At 46.7% G+C, this 25,439-nt stretch overlaps 2 protein-coding genes across 2 annotated transcripts in view; one reads left to right on the top strand and one right to left on the bottom strand.

Moving 5' to 3' along the window:
- LOC139543947 (stomatin-like) overlaps positions 1–8,376 on the top strand; it is a 31,602-nt gene extending 23,226 nt beyond the window's left edge. The window contains exon 7 of the mRNA XM_071350543.1: positions 6,777–8,376. Coding sequence (XP_071206644.1) covers positions 6,777–6,968 — 192 coding nt within the window. The 3' untranslated portion in view covers positions 6,969–8,376. The remainder of the gene's footprint in view (positions 1–6,776) is intronic.
- Positions 8,377–8,383: 7 nt separating this feature from the next.
- Positions 8,384–25,185, bottom strand: LOC139543946 (gelsolin-like). The gene is made up of 16 exons (XM_071350542.1): positions 25,048–25,185; positions 18,271–18,468; positions 17,649–17,803; positions 17,247–17,408; positions 16,842–16,991; positions 16,558–16,647; positions 16,277–16,409; positions 15,034–15,338; positions 14,345–14,478; positions 14,169–14,259; positions 10,791–10,961; positions 10,497–10,671; positions 10,275–10,402; positions 10,108–10,185; positions 9,716–9,776; positions 8,384–9,528 (listed from the first exon to the last, which is right to left on the bottom strand). The coding sequence occupies exons 2-16, from the start codon at positions 18,461–18,463 to the stop codon at positions 9,359–9,361; spliced, it is 2,196 nt and encodes a 731-aa protein (XP_071206643.1). The 5' UTR covers positions 18,464–18,468; positions 25,048–25,185; the 3' UTR covers positions 8,384–9,358.
- Positions 25,186–25,439: the final 254 nt, after the last annotated feature.

Below are 25,439 nucleotides of genomic sequence, written 5' to 3'. Positions count from 1 at the left end.
GATTGAGAACCAAATCAGGCAACCATAGACTTTCCTAAACACCTACACTCAACCATAGACATACCTAGACACATACACTCAACACAAACCCATACACTACAACCAACACCCCCTATACCATATAATCACCCAAAACACACACATACCCCATGTCACACCCTGACCTAACTAAAATAATAAAGAAAACAAATAATACTAAGGCCAGGGCGTGACAGTACCCCCCCCAAAAGGTGCGGACTCCGGCCGCAAAACCTGACATATAAAGGGAGGGTCCGGGGTGGGCCCTAATATGGCGGCGGCTCGGGTGCGGGACGTGGCCCCCACTCCAGCATTGTCAATATCCGCTTCGGTGTCTCTGGTAGATCCTGGCTGACTGGCGGATTCAGCCGATCCCGGCTGACTGGCGACTCTGGCTGCTCATGGCTGGCGGGCGACTCTGGCTGCCCATGGCTGGCGGGCGACTCTGGCCGCCCGTGGCTGGCGGGCGACTCTGGCCGCCCGTGGCTGGCGGGCGACTCTGGCCGCCCGTGGCTGGCGGGCGACTCTGGCCGCCCATGGCTGGCGGGCGACTCTGGCCGCCCATGGCTGGCGGGCGACTCTGGCCGCCCATGGCTGGCGGGCGACTCTGGCCGCCCATGGCTGGCTGGCGGCTCTGGACGCTCATGGTTGGCTGACGGCTCTGGACGCTCATGGCAGGCTGACGGCTCTGGACGCTCATGGCAGGCTGACGGCTCTGGACGCTCATGGCAGGCTGACGGCTCTGGACGCTCATGGCAGGCTGACGGCTCTGGACGCTCATGGCTCGCTGGCGGCTCTGGATGCTCATGGCTCGCTGGCGGCTCTGGCAGATCCTGTCTGGTTGGCGGCTCTGGCAGATCCTGTCTGGTTGGCGGTTCTGGCAGATCCTGTCTGGTTAGCGGCTCTGGCAGATCCTGTCTGGTTGGCGGCTCTGGCAGATCCTGTCTGGTTGGCGGCTCTGGCAGATCCTGTCTGGTTGGCGGCTCTGGCAGATCCTGTCTGGTTGGCGGCTCTGGCAGATCCTGTCTGACGAATGGCTCTAGCAGCTCCTGACTGACGAACGGCTCTGACGGCTCGGGACAGACGGGCGGCTCTAATGGCTCGGGACAGACGGATGGCTCAGACGGCACTGGGCAGACGGATGGCTCAGATGGCGCTGGGGAGACGGATGGCTCAGATGGCGCTGGGGAAACGGATGGCTCAGATGGCGCTGGGGAGACGGATGGCTCAGATGGCGCTGGGGAGACGGATGGCTCAGATGGCACTGGGGAGACGGATGGCTCTGGCCGGATGAGGCGCACTGTAGGCCTGGTGCGTGGTGCCGGAACTGGTGGTACCGGGCTGGAGACACGCATCTCAAGGCTAGTGCGGGGAGAAGGAACAGGGCATACTGGACCCTGGATACGCACATTAGGCCTAGTGCGTGGTGCCGGCACTGGTGGTACCGGGCTGGGGACACGCACTTCAAGGCTAGTGCGGGGAGCAGCAACAGGATGCACAGGACTCTGGAGACGCACAGGAGACTTGGTGCGTGGCGTAGGCACCGGTGGTAATGGGCGGGAGACACGCACCATTGGACGAGTGCTTGGAGGAGGAACAGGGCTCTGGAGACACACTGGAAGCCTGGTGTGTGGTGTAGGCACTGGTGGAACTGGACTGGGGCGGGGAGGTGGCGCCGGAAATACCGGACCGTGCAGGCGTACTGACTCCCTTGAGCACCGAGCCTGCCCAACCTTACCTGGTTGAATGGTCCCCGTCGCCCGCCCAGTGCGGGGAGGTGGAATAACCCGCACCGGGCTATGTAGGCGAACCGGGGACACCATGCGTAAGGCTGGTGCCATGTAAGCCGGCCCGAGGAGACGCACTGGAGACCAGACGCGTTGAGCCGGCTTCATGGCACCTGGCTCAATGCCCAATCTAGCCCTACCAGTGCGGGGAGGTGGAATAACCCGCACCGGGCTATGAACACGTACAGGAGACACCGTGCGCTCTACTGCGTAACACGGTGTCCGCCCGTACTCCCGCTCTCCACGGTTAGCCTGGGAAGTGGGCGCAGGTCTCCTACCTGCCCTCGGCCCACTACCTCTAAGCCCCCCCCCCCAATAAATTTTTGGGTTGTACTTGCGGGCTTCCAGCCTTGCCTCCGTGCTGCCTCCTCATATCGCCTCCTCTCGGCTTTCGCTGCCTCCAGCTCTTCACGAGGGAGGCGATATTCTCCCGCTTGTGCCCAAGGTCCCTTTCCATCCAAAATCTCCTCCCATGTCCATGAATCCTTTGTTCCTTGCTCCTGTTGCCACTGATCACGCTGCTTGATCCTTGTTTGGTGGGTAATTCTGTCACGATCGTGTGGAGGAGAGACGGACCAAGGCGCAGCGGGATATGAATACATCTTCTTTTATTAGAACGACGAAGATGAACACGAAACGAAACACTTAAACAAACTATACAAAAACAACAAACGACCGTGAAGCTACAAACGAAAGTGCACACACAAGCTACTTACGTTCAACATAGACAATTACCCACCAACACCTAAAGCCTATGGCTACCTTAAATATGGCTCCCAATCAGAGACAACAATAACCAGCTGTCTCTGATTGAGAACCAAATCAGGCAACCATAGACTTTCCTAAACACCTACACTCAACCATAGACATACCTAGACACATACACTCAACACAAACCCATACACTACAACCAACACCCCCTATACCATATAATCACCCAAAACACACACATACCCCATGTCACACCCTGACCTAACTAAAATAATAAAGAAAACAAATAATACTAAGGCCAGGGCGTGACAGTTTCACTTGTGTTTGGGTGGGTGTTTGTTCCTGTGACTGTGTTTGGGCCACACAGGACTGTTTCGGGTTTGTCACGTTTGTTGGTGTTGTATTTTGAAGTGTTCTGTTGATTTTTCATTAAATAATGAACCCTAACTACTCTGCATCTTGGTCCGATCCATGCTCCTCCTCGTCTGAGGAGGAGAACGACTACGACAGCCGTTACAGAAACACCCACCAAAACAGGACCAAGCGGAGTGGAGAAGGAAGGCAAGAACAACAGCAATGGGGAAAAGAGGAATGGACATGGGAGGAAATCCTAGACGGGAAAGGACCCTGGGCAAAGGTTGGAGAGAATCGCCGCTCTCGGGAGGAGAAGGAGGCAGCCACAGCCCAGGAGCGGTGGATTGAGGAGGCAGCACGTAAGAGAGGCTGGAAGCCCGAGAGGCTCACCCCAAAAAATGTTTTGGGGGGGGTGGTGCTAAAGGGGAGTGTGGCGAAGCCGGGTTGGATACCTGAGCCAACTCCCCGGGCTTACCGTGGAGTGAGAGGGCGTCGTACTGGTCAGACACCGTGTTATGCGGTAAAGCGCACGGTGTGCCCAGTACGCGTGCTTAGTCCAGTGCGGGCTATTCCACCTTGCCGCACTGGCTGGGCTAGGTTGGGCATCGAGCCGGGTGTCATGAAGCCGGCCCAACATATCTGGCCTCCAGTACGTCTCCTCGGGCCGGCGTACATGGCACCAGCCTTACAGAGGGTATCCCCGGTTCGCCAGCATAGCCCAATGCGGGCTATTCCACCTCGCCGCACTGGCAGGGCTACGGGGACCATTCAACCTGGTAAGGTTGGGGAGGCTCGGTGCTCAAGAGCGCGTGTCCTCCTTCACGGTCCGGTATATCCGGCGCCACCTTCCCACCCCAGCCCAGTACCATCAGTGCCGACACCACGCACCAGGCTTCCAGTGCGTTTCCAGAGCCCTGTTCCTGCTCCTCGCACTCTCCCTGTGGTGCGTGTCTCCAGCCCAGTGCCTCCAGTTCCGGCACCACGCACCAGGCCTACAGTGCGCCTCAGCAGGTCAGAGTCGGCCGTCTGCCCAACACCGCCTGCGCTGCTTGCATGCTCAGCGCAGCCTGAGTCTGAACTGCCTGCCTTCCCAGCGCTGTCTGAACTGCCTGCCTTCCCAGCGCTGTCTGAACTGCCTGCCTTCCCAGCGCTGTCTGAACTGCCTGCCTTCCCAGCGCTGTCTGAACTGCCTGCCTGCCCAGCGCTGCCCGTCTGTCCGGAGCCTTCAGAGCCGTCCAGCCAGGACCAGCCAGAGCCGTCCAGCCAGGACCAGCCAGAGCCGTCCAGCCAGGACCAGCCAGAGCCGTCCAGCCAGGACCAGCCAGAGCCGTCCAGCCAGGATCAGCCAGAGCCGTCCAGCCAGGATCAGCCAGAGCCGTCCAGCCAGGACCAGCCAGAGCCAGCCAGCCAGGAGCTGCCAGCCAGCCAGGAGCTGCCGGAGCCAGCCAGCCAGGATCCGCCAGAGCCAGCCAGCCAGGATCCGCCAGAGCCAGCCAGCCAGCATCCGCCAGAGCCAGCCAGCCAGCATCCGCCAGAGCCAGCCAGCCAGCATCCGCCAGAGCCAGCCAGCCAGGATCCGCCAGAGCCTTCCGCCAGCCAGGATCCGCCAGAGCCAGCCAGCCAGGATCCGCCAGAGCCTTCCGCCAGCCAGGATCCGCTAGACCCTCCCCTAGACTTTGTGCTGGTGCGCCCGGAGTTCGCACCTTAAGGGGGGGGTCTCTCACGTTCCTGACCTGTTTTCCTTTGTTTTGTATTTGTTTTAGTTGGTCAGGGCGTGAGTTGGGTGGGTTGGTCTAGGTTTGATTTTCTATGTTGGGATTTTGTGTTCGGCCTGGTATGATTCTCAATCAGAGACAGCTGTCAATCGTTGTCCCTGATTGAGAATCATACTTAGGCAGCCTGGGTTTCACTTGTGTTTGGTGGGTGTTTGTTCCTGTGGAGGTTTCGTGGAGGTTCCCGACAGGATGCTCTGGGTGTTTGTTCCTGTGGAGGTCCTGTGGAGGTTCCCGACAGGATGCTCTCGATTGTGCATCTGTAGAAGTTTGTGAGTGCTTTTGGTGACAAGCCGAATTTCTTCAGCCTCCTGAGGTTGAAGAGGCGCTGCTGCGCCTTCTTCACAATGCTGTCTGTGTGGGTGGACCAATTCAGTTTGTCCGTGATGTGTACGCCGAGGAACTTAAAACTTACTACCCTCTCCACTACTGTCCCGTCGATGTGGATAGGGGGGTGCTCCCTCTGCTGTTTCCTGAAGTCCACAATCATCTCTGCCCAGCCTGCTCTCCCCCAGGTATAACTCTACTCTAGCCAACCTGTTACCCGCCCAGCCTGCTCTCCCCCAGGTATAACTCTACTCTAGCCAACCTGTTACCCGCCCAGCCTGCTCTCCCCCAGGTATAACTCTACTCTAGCCAACCTGTTACCCGCCCAGCCTGCTCTCCCCCAGGTATAACTCTACTCTAGCCAACCTGTTACCCGCCCAGCCTGCTCTCCCCCAGGTATAACTCTACTCTAGCCAACCTGTTACCCGCCCAGCCTGCTCTCCCCCAGGTATAACTCTACTCTAGCCAACCTGTTACCCGCCCAGCCTGCTCTCCCCCAGACAAAAGCCAACTGACCACCTAAGTATTCTTTCCAGGAACTCCTTTCAGCTAGGAATGTTCCATCCTGATAGCCCCTGTGAAACGAACGAACGACTAGTAAAAGCTCAAACCAAGGTTATTCACCCACTGGGTCACACAGCTGCATAAGACAAAGACATGTTTACACAAGTACATACCCTCTACTGGTGCAAGGAGTTGATTCCACCATCTAGACAGCCAATACATCTCTGTTGCTAGGCAGGAACTTAAGTGGTTCCTCTCATTGGGGTTGTCATGGCTCTGCCTCCTATGTGTGTATGTCATAGAACTGTTCCTCTTCACTTCTCTGACCTGACCTCACGCCACAGTCCTCACCTCTCCCTAACTCACTGCTGTCCCACCTTACCAGTGACTGAAAGCAGACTGTGGCTTATCACCTCTCCATAGGAGATTTAACAATAACATGTTCTGACAGAATTTAAACTTTCTGCTCTCCCCTTTCTCACTCCGTATATTTACCTACCCTCAGTTCTAAAATGGTAACATGAATAAGGATATTTCGACTTTAGAAGTTAGTACCCAACACCCCAAAACACATTTCTACCATAAATGTGTAATTTCCCATGTACATATAACATCCTAAACAACAGTTTTACATAAACAAACCCTTCGATTACTCAATACACATTCATGAAGTAATTCACCCCCGGGATAATTCATCACTTTGGTTATTCCCGTCAACCAATACATGTTCCTCGATGACTCGTAGACTAATTTGCGTTATGTGTAATGCACAGTAGCACTTCAACAAGGAAACATTGCGGCGCTTCAGACAAACACAATTTAGGTTAAACGATGTGATTTATACTCTACCAACACCTTGATCGTTATTCTAATAATATATATTTCACATGACTAGAGCATACACGTTTAAATAGGCAGCTTTATACACGGTAGAACCATGGTTCACAAGTTACATTGTTTTAGTAACTAGCGTGCACAACAAACACTCGACTTTGACGCCTTATGTCAAGGTATTGTTGGCAAACAGAATGTGCTACTCAATCCCACATATTCTCTTTTGTTTCAGGATTCTTGGCTATACCTTAAAGAGACACCAATAAAGAGTCTCTCCAACCAATCATTTGTTTCAGTGTCATGCGCTCCATGACAATGTGGAATTCTTGCTCTCTCTCTCTCTCTCTCTCTCTCCATTATCTGTCTTCATTACTTAATGGTCATTACCTAACCTCTTTCTCTTCCATCTCTCCCTTCTTCTATCTGTCCCCCTCTGCCCGGCCTCCTGTCCCCTGGGTCCTGTGTGTAGGTGATAGCAGCGGAGGGGGAGTTGAACGCTTCGCGGGCTCTGAAGGAGGCCTCTCTGGTGATCGCTGAGTCTCCATCGGGTCTGCAGCTGCGCTACCTGCAGACCCTCAACACCATAGCTGCCGAGAAGAACTCCACCATCATCTTCCCCCTGCCAATGGACATGATGCAGGCCTTCATGAAGAGAGACTGAGGGGAGCCTGTTGGGTGCTGTGTGAGTGCTGTTACACACGTACAGTACACACACACGAAACAAACATTCCCACATATATCATAGTGTGCTGCTTTCCCTTGTGCCAAACGTTATGTCAATGCCAGCTGGTGCAGAGGACGCTAGCTAAAGAGCTTGGTTGAGCTTTATGAGTCAAAGAACTTAATGTAAATGTTTTGTGTGTTAAGACTATATTCTGTATTGTAAGTTCCCATTGAATGGAACAGAGAAACAGGATTTGAACAAAAACAAGGGAAACTGAGTCGCCACTCGCCGGTACTACTGAGGTGTGGTGTTTCCCGCACTGCTATGAGACCAGGATGTACTAGGGACCCTGTCTGTCTGTCTGTCTCCATGGGAAGCAACCTCTTTACTATGGCCATGTAAACAGCTCAAAGCCTTAAATCATTGCCATGGAGTCGATGTACTCATCTCATACAGTTTCTATGCATACCTGGATGGAAATTGTAAGTGCATTTTAGTCTGTTTTAATAGCAATATTTATCATCAAGACTACACGCTCTTCAGATGCTGTTACAGTACCTATGCAGTATACATTACTTTACTGTATAAAACATGGTATGTGTTATACACTGAGTATACCAAACATTAGGAACACCTTCCTAATATTGAATTGCACCCCCTCAAAACAGACTCAGTTCGCCAGGGCATGGACTCTACAAGGTGTTGAAAGCGTTCCACAGGGATGCTGGCCCATGTTGACTCCAATGCTTCCCACAGTTGTGTCAAGTTGACTGGATGTCCACACGGGAAACTGTTGAGCGTGAAAAACCTAGCAGCGTTGCAGTTGACACAAACCGGTGTGCCTGGCAACTACCACCATACCCCGTTCAAAGGCACTTACATTTTTTGTCTTGCCCATTCACCCTCTGAATGGCACACATACACAATCCATGTCTCAAGGCTTAAAAATCCCTCTTTAACCCGTCTCCTCCCCTTCATCTACACTGATTTGAAGTGGATTTAACAAGTGACATCAATAAGGGACCGTAGCTTTCACCTGGTCAGTCTATGTCATGAAAAGAGCAGGTGTTCTTAATGTTTTGTATTGTCATTGTATTCTGGTGTATAGTGTTACTGTATGTGTGAAGGAGGACATAGTTACATTATTTCATGTTACTAAACCGCTCTGTTGTAAACTATTTTTCTCATATTGAAATTATTTCTTATCATGTTTATATTTTCATATCCTTATCATGCAAACTTGCTGTTGAACAGTTTCTATAAAAGTCCATGTTAATTATGATGAATTGTATATGCATTGACATACATTTGAAACTGAACGTTTCTCTTTCTCTTCAAAGCCATATTGTTATTTTCACCATGATTCAGCCTTTAAATAAAAAGGATATATATGATGGAGACAACACATCTAGTGTCGACGACATGAGGTTTTATTGAAACAATAGTAAGGCCTGGGGAAAACCATTCAACTTGACATTGACTGCTGTTACGTGATCCTTATACTCCTGACTGGCTGACACCAAACAAATACAATTTAAAGGCAGTGTTCCCACGTTGGTGGAGACTGCGTTCACGGTAAACACTGCATATATCGTCTCAATCGGAAAATGACCTTTAAATTGTTATTGCGAAATCTGTAGCGATACGGATTGATAACTAGTGAGGTTATGTCTGGCAGTGTGATTTCCTCAAAGCTTTGTCTCCCTGTGTCTGTTGGTTCAGATGATTGTAATATGCTAAGTTTCTTAATGGTGAGATACTGAATAGAAACAGCCTAATGTTGCTGACATCGTATAAAATATCTCATACATAAAATATATTTAGATTGTAGCAGGTGCAAAGCCTTATCTAAACCTGTGGTTCCATTAAAGCCCTTATTATTGGTCACTTGCATGCTTATTTGCATACATAAAAAAACAAATAAAGTCTCCAGTTTATTATCAGAAGACTGCATTGGGTCACTGCTCCTAAATATCCTTGGATGAATTTAGAAGCAGGGGTAGGCTGAAATAATGACACAACATTATCACAATACGAAAACATGAAATGAGAAACATATGTTTTACATGTGGTGGGGGAGTAGAGCTAGTCTATTACAGTACCTTATTGGCATGGCGATTGTGCACCAGTGCTCTATCAGATATACAGGGTTATGAAAGCCTCTTCTACTCTAATCAAAGCAACACATTCTAACCTAAAAGCTCAATATTATTTGACACATTTCCTTTTTCAAAATGTAAAAATTCAACAAAAAGCATCCTCCCACTGGCAGTCAGAAGAAAGGAGGTTGGCGGGGCATAGAGGGTTCCCCATTAAGTCTCATGACTGGAGCTGCTCAGTGCGTGCGGTAAAGTCAGGCGGCAGGGTTAGGGGTTAAAGGTGAGGGTTCACAGCTCCAGCTCAGCCATGGCCCGCTCCAGGGGGTCGCTGGTCCAGTACTCATGGTCCCAGCCCAGGAACCAGCCGGTGAACGTGGGTGGCTCGAACCCTTGCTTGATCTTCACGATGGGTGTCCTGAGGTCACGGTTGGCAGGGTCCGTCTCAATGTAACGCACAGCTGGGGGAGGAGGGGATTAAATTATAGTTCTATAGAGAGCAGTTTTCCCAGTGGGAAACTTCTCAATCAAATTATTTTAGTCATGAGTAATGCACTCAAAGACAAGGTGGCATGAACATTCTCTATGTAATACCGTCTACAAGATAATTCATAAATAATTTAAGCAGTTTTCCATTTTATTACTTACCGGAGGCCATCGCCTCAGTCTTCTCCTCTTCATGGGCTTCATTCCCGATCCAGACAAACACCTAGAAGAGGATATTCAACTTTCATTAGACTATGTACTGTAATTCATCTATTATCCACTGTGTTACTGTGCAGGTGTAAGATCTTAATTTGATCACTCTTGTTGCTGAGAATTGTCCTTTACCACAGGAAATGCAGATGAGCTTTGTGATTTACATAAATTCACTGACAACCCACACTAAGACAGGGTTATATTAAGAATATTGCACGTTTTATGTAGTTTACTTTAGTCAGTCTTATTTTGCTGTTACAATATAGGTCAAATTAAGATCCTATATCTGCATACTTAATAACATTCACATCTCAGAAAATACCACATGCTAATTTATCTACCTGATCCCATGTGTCCAGGATCATGACATCATCAGTGGCCAGATCTTCTTGGGTCATCTCCCCAGGCACCTCCTCAATCTGGGTGGAGAAGGCGACAAGGCATTAGAAAAAACAGGGTTAAATGTGTTTAACCATGAATGGCTTATGGTAATAATAATGGGACTCACAATGAAGTTTCCAGACTTGTTGGAGCAGGCAAAGAGCCTGGGTGGATGGGCGTCCATCTTGTCCTTGCTTCTGAGTCTGGAGGAGGTGCGGTACGCTGCCTTCCCTCCCAGAGCCTCCCAGAAATCATCTGCATAGACACACACAATAGTCAGTTGGTTACGACATGCCACAGCCAGCCACAGAGCAAAGGTAAGCCAATGTCATTGGCACAATGTACATACCGGTCTCTCCGCCCTCAGGCAGGTCTGAGGAGGACACCCCCAGGATAACACAGAGCTGCTGGGTGCCATTTTTCTCAGTGTCACTGGCCCCCTGGCCCATCCACACGAAGGAGGCGCCAGGAGTCACCAGGAGGAAGGCATCGTTGGAGTTCAGGTTGGAGGACACAGCATCAACCTAGAGGTGGATAAGACACGGTGGGTAGAAAATGACCACGAGTGTCATGCCTGTAAATATATTGCAGTTTAGTAGCTGATTTCAGAAAAAAAGAGAGGCATTGTCCTCATGTCACTCACCTCCACAGCTCTTGTGCACCCTGCAGAGTTGGAGCGCACCTGGAAGAGGCGGGTTTCTGCGGGGGCAGACTGGCCCCCATCTCTGGACGTACCTCCCTTGTACACCACCATGGGTTGCCCCCCGAACAGGCTCATGAGGTGAGCTGGCTCCTTGCCCTGGGCCACCCTCACCTGGACCACAGAGAGCAAACTAGTTAACAAACATTCACTGAATATACCAAACATTAAGAACACCTGCTCTTTCCATGACAGACTGACCAGGTGAAAGCTACGATCCCTTATTTATGTCACTTGTTAAATCCACTTCTATCATTGCAGATAAAGGGGAGGTGACAGGGCGGCAGGGTAGCCTAGTGGTTAGAGCGTTGGACTAGTAATCGAAAGGTTGCAAGATTGAATCCCCGAGATGACAAGGTACAAATCTGTTGTTCTGCCCCTGAACACGGCTCCTAGGCCATCATTGAAAATTAGAATTTGTTCTTAACTGACTTGCCTAGTTAAATAAATAAAAATAAGCAGTTTAATCATTGAGACATGGATTGTGTACGTGTGCCATTCAGAGGGTGAATGGGCAAGACAAAACATTTAAGTGCCTTTGAACGGGGTATGATAGTAGGTGACAGTCCCACCGGTTTGTGTCAAGAACTACAATGCTGCTGGGTTTTTCACACTCAACAGTTTCCCGTGTGTATTAAGAATGGTCCACCACCAAAAGGACATCCAGCCAACTTGACAACTGTGGGAAGCATTGGAGTCAACATGGGTCAGTGTGGTGAAATACAAAAAGTGGATCTTTGGAAGAACATAATTATATAATTATCTATTTTGGAAATCTATAGACATACTTGCAACGCAGCCTTGCGTGTGTCTGCAAAAATTTCCCACAGGGTGGCAGCAGTGAGCTCTGAACAACAAGGCATGAAAACACTAAGCACCAAGTGTTCTACAGCGCTCCCTACCCTACTCTCCCAGCATGCTGTGTATCTCGCCAAGGAAGTCCTGTTTAGTGGATGCAGCAAGCTTGTCTCGCCATCCACCATCACAAAGGGGCCTTCTCTCGCTCCTCCCCTTAAAGAGCAACTGCTCCTAAAAAGCACCTTCTTGATTAGAAAATGGCCAATGTGGCATCGATATGAGGCAGAAAAATGTATTTTCTGTAAAAATTAACTACAACGTGTAAATAGAATATTTTTTATCATAATGTCAGTCTCGTCCAAAACTGAGATTTGCGAGATGATAGGATAAATTGTACAGTATGTCACGGAATGACGAGTACCGTAACTGTTTTCAGTGGGTTGGGTTTATTTGAATTGTTCCCGCAGCTGGCAGCACCCAATCATCAATTCAGACCCAAACGTAATGCCCATGGTCAATTTGGTTTGACATTTCATATCCCTATCGGGGCTAGTTAGGGACCATCAGTAAATTACACAATGTACATGGGACAATATTTTAAAAGGTCCAAATTTCAATTACTTGATAACCTCAAACCAACTAAAATTGTATACAAATATTAAAAGCATTTAATGAGACAACTAAAAGATGTGCAACATGAAAATGTTATCCCACTTACATTGTGTAATTTATTGACGGTCCCTAACTATCCCAAGCGATGGGCTATCCAAAGTCTGACAGTGTGCCTTTCTCACTGTTTAGTCACTCGAGTGCGTTTGTTCTGCTCTTAACACCATTCCTGACATTTTGGGACCTGGGTGAGCCTGCACAAAGCCTTGTTCAGTTTTTTTTGTTTTCAAAATTGGAGACTACTAATCGGAGAAATAGAGATTAGGTGCATATTGCACAGAGTTAATGAAGAAGTCTACCTCTGTACTGAAAACATGTGTGAGGCAATGTTGCAATCTTGGATGTTTAGTGTGATGACTAATTTCCATGCACTGAGTTCCTCTAAATACTGTTTCTGTTGAATGACTATGAATCACACTGTTACAAATGTATGTATGATTGTATGTCAAATCAAATCAAATTGAATTTGTCACATGTGCCAAATTCAACAGGTGTAGACCTTACAGTGAAATGCTTATTTACAAGCCCTTAACCAACAATGCTTTAACACTTTTTTTTCTTAAAACTTAAGTAAAAAAAGATAAGTAAAAAATAGAAAATAAAAGTAACAAATAATTAAACAGCAGCAGTAAAATAACAATAGCAAGGCTATATACAGGGGTTACCGGTACAGAGTCAATGTGCGATGGCACCGGTTAGTTGAGGTAATATGTACATGTAGGTAGAGTTGTTAAAGTGACTATGCATAGATAATAAACAGAGAGGAGCAGCAGCGTAAAAGAGGGGTCTGGGTAGCCATCAGCTGTTAGACATCATGGACAGTTTGATGGAATATAAACGGGTTTGTGACTGACGTTTCCACCCTGGTGGGCTTCTCCACAAATGTAGGATCACTGTTAGTCATGCATTATAACAAATCAATTAGAAACCTACGTAGTGCAGGTCCCAATTTTTCACACTGGCTATAGACAGGAAGGTGAGACTGACAGGCACAAACAGATAGATACACAGAAAGAGATGGTTGCAGACATTCCCAGAGCATGGAACCTTATACAGAGCCAAGGCATGATCTAGCCAAATCATAATGAACTGCAGTATATAAGACAACCTACAACAGCGTTTCCCAAACTCGGTTCGGGGACCCCAAGGTGTGCATGTTTTGGTTGTTGCTTTAGCACTACACAGCTGATTCAATTCAAATAATCAAAGCTTGATGATGAGTTCCTTATTTGAATCAGCTGTGTACTGCTAGGGCAACAAACAAAACATAAACACCTTGGGGTCCCCGAACCGAGTTTGGGAAAAGCTGACCTAGAATCACTGGTGGCCTCTATATAACCTATGCAATGGTCCTTGCTTGAGCACATCTCACAAGGACGAGCAAGACAGCTCTTTGTCCCTACAACAGGTCAGGGAATTGGCTCGTCTGGGAACAGTAACTGTGTCAGAGTGATGAAGCAACAGAATCCGAGAGGATAAAGGGAACTCCCTCATAAACATGGCCCTGGAATGTCCTGTTTTGGGTCCCTGTTGATTTCAACCAGCTGATTTCTCTGTAAACACATTGAGCCATATCAGTTAATACACTGCTCTGTATTGAGTTATGCAGCCATGAGAGGGGAGTGCCAGGGTGGTAATAGGAGCACCTGAAACCTGGAGAGAGAAAGCAAATGAAGGACAGGAAACAATGAGAGGAAGAGGGAGAGTGACACACGGGGTTACACGGGGTTACTGATTCGAATATAGATGAGGCTAAGAGGAAACCATAGAAAAAAGGAATATGCGATGTGAAAAGAAAGCCTCTTCTATACACACACACACACACCCACCCACTCACAAACACACATTCATTACCTGCACAGGCCCACCACCAAGCTCATCGTCCAACTGGGCACCCAAGATGGCCGAAGCACCAATTTCGTCCTGGGAAGAGTCACTTCCTTGCCTGAGAGACATTCTAGTTAGCAATGTATCTCTTCTGATGGTCTCTCTACTGTTTCATTTTACTTTTACTTTAGTGTCTCTCTTACCACATGTAGATGATGTGCCCTTGGCGTCCTCCATGGTGGTAGTTATAGAGGATGATGTAACTGTCTCCGCCATAGAACTGTCCATGTGTGGAGGGGTCCACTTCCACCTTGTCTGATCCCTCAATACGCCAGATCTGTACATAAACATACGCATGATGTGACCCCTAGTGGTGGCAGGCTACCAAAACAGAGCTATATATGTAAATACAAATTCATGCCCCTTTCATTTGGTTGCTATCTGTTCATCAGAGATTTCCTACTTTAATATCCTTCCTCTATCGGCTACATTGGGCTGAAACCCTAGCATACCTCCCTCACAATCTACATAGATTAGCTCACAGAATGCTTTTCACTGTATAATAGCCCTAATACATAAAGTTGATAGTTACAGCAATACTGGGGCGGCAGGTAGCCTAGTGGTTAGAGCGTTGGACCAGTAACCGAAAGGTTGCTAGATCAAATCCCCGAGCTGAGAAGGTAAAAATCTGTTGTGCTGCCCATGAACACGGCAGTTAACTGTTCCTAGGCCATCATTGTAAATAAGAATTTGTTCTTAACTGACTTGCCTAGTTAAATAAAGGTTCATTTAAAAAGAAATACTCATCCTGATAGTTACTCTAAGAAAGATTACTGGGAAGACTTGTTGTACAATGTGGGCACAGGCCCAGCCATTTGTCTTGTCCACCCACCTGCTTCTCTCCGTTGCCGCCATCCACCATGCCGTGCTGGGCAGACATGGCAGGGGAGTCGTGGAGTGTGGCAGCATCAAATGGCACCTTCTCTATCTTGGCGATGCTGTTGGAGACATAGGCCACACCCAGACCCTCCGTCTGGTCCTTGTCACGCCAGTTCTTGAAGAACTGTTTGAAGAGAGGAGTCTCTCCCATCTCCGGCAGGATCTGCACCTGGGTGTGTTTGGGGTAGCCCATCTTCTTGATGAACTCATCTGCTGCCTTCATGGCTGCCTTACGCTCCTCCAGGTTGGCTTCTTTACCTGGGTAAGAGTGTGTGGAAGTTGGGTGAGAAATACAAAAAGTGGGTTTAATGAATTCAACCACTTAGAAACTATAAATAACGGAGGACAATTATATTTTGAATTAAGAACAACACCTTTCAGTTGCATCCAGGGGCATCAATTGTGTACGGTAGGGTATGGCGCTCGCCATACCTTAGCTCAACACCAAAAATGTAAAATAGGCTACTAAAATCATTCCAATCCTGATTAAAAGGCAAAAGTACTTTAGTGGTATTAGAAGGCTGACTTTAGAACTATGCAGACACCTGGGAGTGGGAGGGAAGGTTGTTTGTGTGGCTGGCTGGCTTTATGGGAGGCGCTTCGATGCAGCTGCAGGGAACAGCAAGACTTTTTCTCAAAACAGTGAAGAGCTAAAGATGGCTGTAGTAGATGGCTTTGGCTAGGTAACTGCTGTTTGACTTCACATGAAACTAAACTAGTTTCAATCCCGGTGCTGAGCTTGTGCATTGCAACTAATTACTGTATGACATGTGTTTGTAGAATGTTAAGTCCCCTATTGGCTGAGGTGATTGACGCTACAGCAACAAGGTGATAACGGCTGGAAGTTGTTTTTGCTGTTCTCCAAATTGCATTTTAGAGTTTTTAAATGGTGTTGAAATGCAGTAAATGAGCTTAAATTTTATACACATTTCTTGGAGGTTAAGCTGAAATGACACCCCTGGTTGCGTCATATGCTCTCTGTGGAAGTTTATCATGTGACACTGTCTCAGTCTCTAAATGTGGTCTGTAATGCTATGTGTTACCAAATGGACATGACAGCAGCCATACCATGCCAAAACAATTCCAGCTACAGTATTATGCTTTCATTGACTGGTTGAATTGGTGGAGAGTGTTGCAAACTGTGAAAAATCAGCTGATCATAAATATGTCTTTGATATTGGGTGACCCCAGCTGACCTTTCCAGATGAAGATCTTGCCATCGGAGCCGTGATCCAGGATGAAGCAGTCGCTGGACTCCAATGCACTCTGGGAGAATGGGTTCTCTGCTGCCACCATGGACATGGCCATGTCTCCACTGGCATTTGACACCTGGGGGAGAGGAGGAGTGACAGAGGAAGAATTGTAGAGAGATCGGAGACGTGTATGTGAAAAGTCCTCAGGGTCTATATGAGATGTTCTCATTATGCAGCTAGACCAGTTGATCTTGGTTTCAGTAGATTGTTCCCTGTATTCCCACCTTGTACAGTTTGGCCATCTTCCTGTTTGAGGCATCTGCTTTGATGTCATCAGAAGATCCTTCAGGAAAGTGGGGTTTATCTCCCAGAACCTGAAGACGCACAGAGAAGATCCCTTTCAGATATACTGTTGAAAATTAAACAATGCTTTAACCACAGCTGGAGTTTATTCAAAAGTCCATTATGCACCATTAAACACCATAATAAACGTCAACCAATCACAGACAGAACGAGCGATAAAGAGAGTAAGAAGACTCTCCTGTTCTTTAGTTGTTTATGATCTCACCTCTATCATCTTGTCTCTCTCTGCTCCCTCGTCACACACGTACACGCGGGCTCGCCCACTGCGCTCGTTGTCACGGATACCCTTGGCAACCTGAGTGGCCTTCAGCTTCTCAAAGTGGTTGCTCTGGGAGCCACACCACTGGTAGATCTCCTGTGGGAGGAGGGATACACAACAAACAGGATACGTGATGTGGTCAGCATCGACCAGGAATTTGTTTGCAAGAATTGTATGTGTATTTGGACAATCTCTCTATTAAACGTTTCTCTTTTCTCTTAAGCGAGACGTGAAACATACAATGTGCATGCTTCTCTGTTTATTTTATTGAAATGTGATGCCAATGTTTGATGACGCTACGTCCTATGAAATTAAAAGTACACCATCTCCCTCAGGCTGATTGTAACTCACGTTGCCCAGGTCCAGGATGAAGCAGTCTCCCTGGTTGAAGCTGTCCCAGCTGACAGGCACCTCCGTCGCCCTGACAACACGCCGACCTTTGACCTGTAGCACCCGCTGCATAACCACCTCGTTGGTAACAACATGTTTGAACCCAGATGCTACGCCTCCTTTCTAAAACAGTGACAAAAGATATGGTACGGTTAATATGGAGCCATTCACATTTCTAGGGAATATTTCCACCATTAGATTAGATTAACTTTATTATCACAACAAAAACCATTTAGGTATAGAGACTACTTTATAGTTTATAACAATACCCCTGCCTGAGGTATGAATGCAATATTATGTGTGTCATGGCCTGGATTTGTAGCAATAATGCCATAATTGTCATCTCAAATAACATCTCCTCACCAAGTACTTCAGTCCAGCCTTGAAGTAACCCAGGAATACTTTGGACTCATGTCCCTGGACCTCACGGTACTGGATGGGTTTACCTCCCAGATAGTCATCCATCTGGACTGTGAAGATGGCTGCTGCTCCACTCTCATCCTGGGTGCAGAAGTCGCCTGGAGCAGAAAAACCACAGAAGTTAAACTCAACCTCTGAATTGCAATGTTTTGCTCTCTTGTCTTTGTCAATGGAGGCCCAACCCCCAATGGCTACTTAGTCTGCTAGATTCCACAGACGTCATGGATGACTATTTCCCTAAAGCAAAACTCAATGGACACATACCGGTACATCGAATGAACCAAGTTTGAGTATCACTCACTTAGTCCATTTCCCATAACATTCTGCTAGGGTTCTATCTAACAGGCTGCCTAGAAGCAGGGATGATCAACAAAATGAAATGGGCCTGACTCTGTGCATTCTGTCTGTGCACATCAATCATAGAGATAGAATTACAGTACATACCCACCACAAGTCACAGTGACTTGAAAGAGGATGCCCATTCTAGTAAAAGTATTTCTATGACGTCAATCATATCCACCAGGGTTTGTAATGCAACCCATCCTGCTCCTGGTTCTGTCCTCACCCAGCCAGAAGTGCAGGTCATACTGCAGGTTCCCGGAGCGCTGCTTGATAGTGTTGAGGATGAGGTAGGCGTCTCCCGTGTAGAAGCTTCCATACAGATTCTCTGGCACTGCCACCAGGTCAAACTTCTCAATCCTCCACACCTGCAGGCCCGCCTGCTGGCCAGCCTTCTCAAACTCAGGATGGTACACCATGCTGCCTGCATGGAAAGATCACACACATGCTTTGATAGAAGATATTGATGATATGGAACACTATTAATTCACCAATTGCCAAGTTATACTGAGACAGTAAGATAAGAACAAATATGACCTCAAGACCAAGATCTAGTGAAAGACAAGAAAAGTCTGTCTCTACAATATATGGACAAAGTTTGCAGAAGGGAGCCACTCCCTTCACTGAGAGCTGTTGTCATGGATATAAAGATAACATTTAGAGTAGTGAGTTAATAATGTGTGATGCGGTGACTCATTGGTGCCCTGTGCTGTTGGTGTTTCCTCCTCTCTCTGATCGGAAAGTGCTGTGACTCAGTTTGAGACGGGCAGCCCCAGCACTGGTGCCACCACAGTATAAGTGTGTGTAGAGAAGAGAGGAGAGAGACCATAGATTAACTACTGCACAGTGCACACACTCAGCACACTCACAGTCAGGCACTCAGCCCAATGGGACAGGCCCACAAACAGTCATATCAGAAACCAAAATGAGGAACTGTATTAAAAGCATGGAGTGGATGCCTACGCTCAGTGAGATTATCACATATTATACTTGAGCTCATTTTGGCATGTGGGAATAGTTGAGATTTTTAAGACTTGAGAAGCATATCCTGTTAATGTCTAACTTAATGCCTATCCTCTTCGCAGATCACTATAGTGACCACAGAAAAGTGTGTCAAAATGTTCAGTCAGTGGTCTAGATGCCAGGTAATCATGCCTAAATTGGTTCCTGAACTTAGACAGTAGCCCTGCCACACACGGTTTCCACAGCAACCAAACACATAAGGTGATGCCCACTGAAAAGGAAGTGTCAGACATCTATATTTGCTCAGCTTTCGAAAGCAGTAACTGATCAAGATAAGATTACAAGGCCTCGTTTCTTATCCGTTTTCAAACACACAACAACAACAGTTCAAATAAAATGAGAAGTTAAATTACTGTTATGGTAGGCCTCCACCTACATAGCATAACACACCCTGAATGAATTCTATCCACACTTAACATTCCAGACAGAGCAAACAGGCCATGTTCTAGAGAGTAAACACTGTTTTCTGCACCGGGGCCCATCTGTGTGCCTCAGGACTCAAGTCTCCAACTAATATATTTAGGGAAAGACTGCAGTTTGGGGCTCCTTCTCAATTTGTGACTAACCCTCAGTGTCAGACCATGGAAAAAATCCACACGTGACCTTGTTTGGGAGAGAATTCAGGCAACCCTAACACTGAAAAATATGATGTTCCTTTTTCCTCTGTCTCTACTCTTTTGTAACCTATGACAAATTTCACAAGCAGCCACATACTTATTTTCCATCTCTTTTCTTACATGGTAGTAAGTCTTATAGCCATCATAATCTTCGTAAAGTTCAATATTGATGTATTGTAGTTTTCAATCACACGGGTATTTATCCTGTTAATTTCACAGGGGGAACAATCTGCCACTGGAGAGAGCAAACAGAGAACAAACCATTGGCCATAAACAACACATTGATTCCTGTTTCAGTTGAATATATAATAATTTGATAAACACCAGATGATGAAGTCAGATGTACAGCTCACAGGGATCTAAGGAACCTGGGACTAAACACCTCCCTCTGCAACTGGATCCTGGACTTCCTGACGGGCCGCCCCCAGGTGGTAAGGGTAGGTAACAACACATCAGCCATGCTGGTCCTCAACACGGGGGCCCCTCAGGGTGCGTGCTCAGTCCCCTCCTATACTCCCTGTTCACTCATGACTGTACGGCCAGGCACATTTTTAACATTTTACATTTTAGTCATTTAGCAGACGCTCTTATCCAGAGCGACTTACAGTAGAGTGCATACATTTTTTTATTTTATTACATTTTTACATACTGAGACAAGGATATCCCTACCGGCCAAGAGCAGACGCTCTTATCCAGAGCGACTTACAGTAGAGTGCATACATTTTATTTATTTATTATTATTATTTTTTTATACATACTGAGACAAGGATATCCCTACCGGCCAAACCCTCCCTAACCCGGACGACGCTATGCCAATTGTGCGGCGCCCCACGGATCTCCCGGTTGCGGCCGGCTGCGACAGAGCCTGGGCGCGAACCCAGCCCAGCCTGGGCGCGAACCCAGAGACTCTGGTGGCGCAGCTAGCACTGCGATGCAGTGCCCTAGACCCTAGACCACTGCGCCACCAGGCACAACTCCAACACCATCATTAAGTTTGCCAATGACACAACAGTCATATGCCTGACCACCGATAACGACGAGACAGCCTATAGGGAGGAGGTCACACAGCTGTGTGGTGCCAGGACAATCATCTCTCCCTCAATGTGATCAAGACAAAGGAGATGATTGTGGACTACAGGAAAAGGCGGGCCGAGCACTCCCCCATTCTCATCGATGGGGCTGTAGTGGAGCAGATTGAGAGCTTCAAGTTCCTTGGTGTTCACATCACCAACAAACTAACATGGTCCAATCACACCAAGACAGTCGTGAAGAGGGCACAACAACACCTATTCCCCCTCAGGAGACTGAAAAGATCTGTCATGGGTTCTCAAAAGGTTCTACAGCCGCACCATCGAGAGCATCCTGACTGGTTGCATCACTGCCTGGTATGGCAACTGCTCGGCCTCCGACGCAAGGTACTACAGAGGGTAGTGCGTACGGCACAGTACATCACTGGGGCCAACCTTCCTGCCATCCAGGACCTCTATACCAGGCAGTGTCAGAGGAAGGCCCTAAAAATTGTCAATGACTCCAGCCACCCTAGTCATAGACTGTTCTCTCTGCTACAGCACGGCAAGCGGTACCGGAGTGCCAAGTCCAAGAGACTTCTAAACAGCTTCTACCCCCTAGCCATAAGACTCCTGAACATCTAATCAAATGGCTACCCAGACTATTTGCATTGCCCCCCTCTTTTACGCTGCTGCTGCTCTCTGTTATTATCTATGCATAGTCACTTTAATAACTCTACCTACATGTACATATTACCTCAATTACCTTGACTAACTCGTGCCCCTGCACATTGACTCTGTACCGGTACTCCCTGTATATATCCTCGCTATTGTTATTTTACTGCTGCACTTTAATTATTTGTTACTTTTATTTCTTATTCTTATTTTTTTTTAGGTATTAAAAAAAAAAAAAAAAAATTAACTGCATTGTTGGTTAGGGCTTGTAAGTAAGCATTTCACTGTAAGGTTGTATTCGGCGCATGTGACAAATAACATTTGATTTGAACTACTGTATATTGACAGATCAGCCCAAGTCAGCTTTTACCTGAAACTCCGTCCAAAACCATGAACATTGACATGTCTCCAGATTGAGAGAACCATAGAAATAAATGATGAATGAATAGAATGGGCTTGACACCGCTAACCCTGGCAATTCGACTGGTAAACTCATCATGGGTACCCTCGCAATGGCTGCTTGGTATTGTGAGGTAATTCCCATGGTAACGTAGAATGTTCATTCAAATGATGCTAACTGATGTGGCTCATGCAATGGACTGCATTTTTTGTAATGTAATTTGAGTTAATTCAACAAATCACAGCACAGATTGCTGGGTACACTTCCTGCTTTTGCTTCCTGCTTTGCTCCTACGGGTACACTCGCAATGACCGTCAATCCACCCATTATGCCATCATTGACTTGAATGGGGACACCCGTTCTATTCATTCTTATTTCTATGGAGAGAACTACACCTGCAGCTCACTATGTTTCCATGCCTTGATCAATTTGTATTAAATGAAATCACATGATCAAGGGAAATGTACTCTCAGTAATTAATTCCAAACTTTTTGAAGTGCTTGCAGTATGAAGTATGATGTTACATGACCAAATACCTGTAACTGTGATCTCTACTCTGACAGAGAGGACTGTTCAGTCTGAGAGAACATCAAGGCCCCCAGTGCTGGATCACTACCAAGGTATTTACATATGAAACATCATCTGAACAAGAACCCTGCAGGAAGTTATCTTTCTTTGAGCGGGAAGCGAGCTCCTCTCAGCTCCCACTGTCACGTCTCATCAGAGAAAGCAGCTAATTAAGTTGCATTGCATATATGATTATTTTCTGGATATGATATGAATACATACATTCATCAAAAAAATATATTGCAGCAACCTGACAAGTGACACTGCTGCAACTTTACTTAGATACACGCAACAGTATCTTCCTCTGTAATTCCTTGTCTGCTTATGTGCTAGGAGAGGGGATGTCATTTGTTTACTGTAAATCATGTCCCTGGACCTCACAGTGTTGACTAGCAATGCTATACTAGCAGAAATGACTATATACTATATGCCTATGTTATGTGTCACTGTCAACACAAACTATACTCTAACTCAGTCACTTCTCTGATGATAATCTGCTCTGTGTTCTGGTCAGTGACTCAGAGGGGGTAGTTTGGTAGACTCCATACTCCACAGGAGGGAGAATAAATAGAACAGATCACATGACTGCTGGTCCCAGTCTCATTGGCACATGAGGATAACAGAGCTGCCCCATTTAAATCCTCAAGACTTCCGCAAGTCATAACCCGTCCCTCTTCCTCACAACCACATAAAAGTTAGTCAGTCATTCCAGTATTCCCGCCCCAGAGACTTGCTGCTGGCCTGTACGCTGCACCCCTCCCCCACCAACCAGCCCCTTTTTATTCCTCAGTATCAGATGAACTGGAAAAAAGCTTGGAATGTGTTCTGGGTTAGCTGCTACAAGGTCTTTACTGAGGCCCAGAGAAAGGAGGGATGCTGGATTTGAGAAACTGCAAAGTACTGAGAACTGTTGCTAGAAACCAATTACTTTATAGATGACATGAAATACACAATCATAACTTTTTGGTTTTCCTGTTAACTCGTTTTTTGCTCTCAGCAGTCTGATAGGGTTCAAGTGTTATGTCTAGTACTCAAATCAATGCATTGATGACGATCTTCACATCCATCCTTAGTTTCCTATAGTTCAGTTTGGAAGAGAGATTCCTCAGTACTAATTTAGGGGTGACTCATTTTCTCCACTCAGGCCTCTCCCTCAGCTGAGTGTGTATCATGTGCCTACACTCAACTCTACAGGCCTTCCCAGATATACATTCAGTTTGGCTCCTTTAACCCCTTCTCTCCATCTACATACTGCAGTGTTTACACAGAGTATAACATCACCTGGAGAGGAAGAGAATCAGAGCCAGACTGACTTTATGGCAGTGTAAACACATAACTCCGGTTATAAGGTCGGACATTAAACTTGTGCGTGGGCGGGTACCGTTTCTAAAAGGGTTCAAAGTCAAGCGCAAATAACATCTTATTTACCTGGCTTCGCTTTCATTCTCTCTCGCATAAAAGTAATGACGCACATAACACGCGCACAGCACTTATATATGGTTATTGCTCCAGCTAACACGGTGGATAAAGTGTGATAAAGTGAGACACAGAGGGATTAGGTGTGCTGTAATTTGTGGCGTCAGACAGCTTTCCCTGGTCTGGGCCCTCTCAAATCTGTGTGGGTAAGAATCAGACACTTCCCCTGCTGACTGAGCGCCAGGTTGCTCTGTCTCACACACACACACGCATGCACGCACACACACACACACACACACACATGTTATTCTTTACAAACAACCACAGGCGAACACGCAACACTGTAACTTCCTCTTATATTGGTTATTCATCATGCAAGGCCAGTGTTTGGAGTTGTGAGTGTTTCTATGGTGACAAAGGATGTCCATTTATAGATATGAAAATGCCCAACTGTTGATGGGATATGCACAGTAGGCATATAGACAAGCAGGCAATCATGTGTGCCATTTGATTGACACACACTTGCACACCCTTTCAAACAATATACATTTAGCAGGAATATTTTGATATTGTAAAATGATCATTCATATATTTGACAGTCACTGTGCATAGTGAAGCATGCATTCAGAAGCATCTCTCTCTCTGTCCTGCAAGACCTATAAACGCTTATACAACTTTAACAAAGTTATTATGTTATTACAAAGTTGTAACAGTTTCATTAACTATAATTTACAAAGGGGGGAATCATCAGTGTAAGATCTTCCTCATCAAAATGTAATCTGACATCTTGATGTTGGAGTCTTTTCTTTGTTCTCTTTTTATTGGCCAATGTCATTGGTTTTTCCTATGGTTTCATCCAAGTTGTTCACTGTCGGTCCATATATTACATGGCATCCTCAGATATAATCATTTGGCATAGCTCAATTTAAGTCATTGTCTCTTAACATTTTTGTAATTCATAATGATGGCTGTTTTACTCCAATTACGCACAAAAATCATCTTTCACCAAATATCGGATGCGTAAACAGAAAGGGAAAAAACACTCGAATCACCCCCACTAAAAGTTGCAGCAAATGGTATCAAAGCAGCGAAACATCGCCAGTAGAATAGGACTGAATGCATATTTAGTTTGTTTTAAATCGTAGCCTATGAGTTTAGCCTAATGATCATCGAAAGAATAACGGTCCGGTTCTGGTTAAATCAGCGCTGTCAGTGGCATCTATCTTGCTTCATTGATTTAATGCATCATTGTAACAGGCACCAGAGTGTCCGTACACAAATTCAAATTAATTGCTTACCGTATGCTGTGTGATTTAGACGTTTTCTAGGCCGCGGCGGGTGTTTTGGGGCTGCAGGAGAGGGCTTAATTTGTCAGGACAGTGTCGCTTGGCAGGGTGTGTTGGTGCGTCTGGCTTGGGCCGAGCAACTCCCTAAATGACACTCGCGCTACAGGGGGATCAAGCTGGCATGTAGTGCCGCGTTCAAGTGCTAGTCGTAACTACGGGTGTATAACCAGTTTGCAAGTTGGATATTTCAGAGTTCCGACTAGCACATGAACGCGGCATAACCCCTCCCTGTCTGGATGACAACCACAGATGACAACGGAGCATGATAGCCTATTACAGCCCACCACTTTTGTATGAATACCATACGGAGTACAACTGTGTCTTGCAAATTCTGTTTTTAATGG

Source organism: Salvelinus alpinus, chromosome 18 (genome assembly GCF_045679555.1).
Source record: "Salvelinus alpinus chromosome 18, SLU_Salpinus.1, whole genome shotgun sequence".
NCBI lineage: Eukaryota > Metazoa > Chordata > Actinopteri > Salmoniformes > Salmonidae > Salvelinus > Salvelinus alpinus.
Note: the sequence above shows the minus strand (reverse complement) of the source record. Positions and strands in the feature narration are given on the sequence as shown.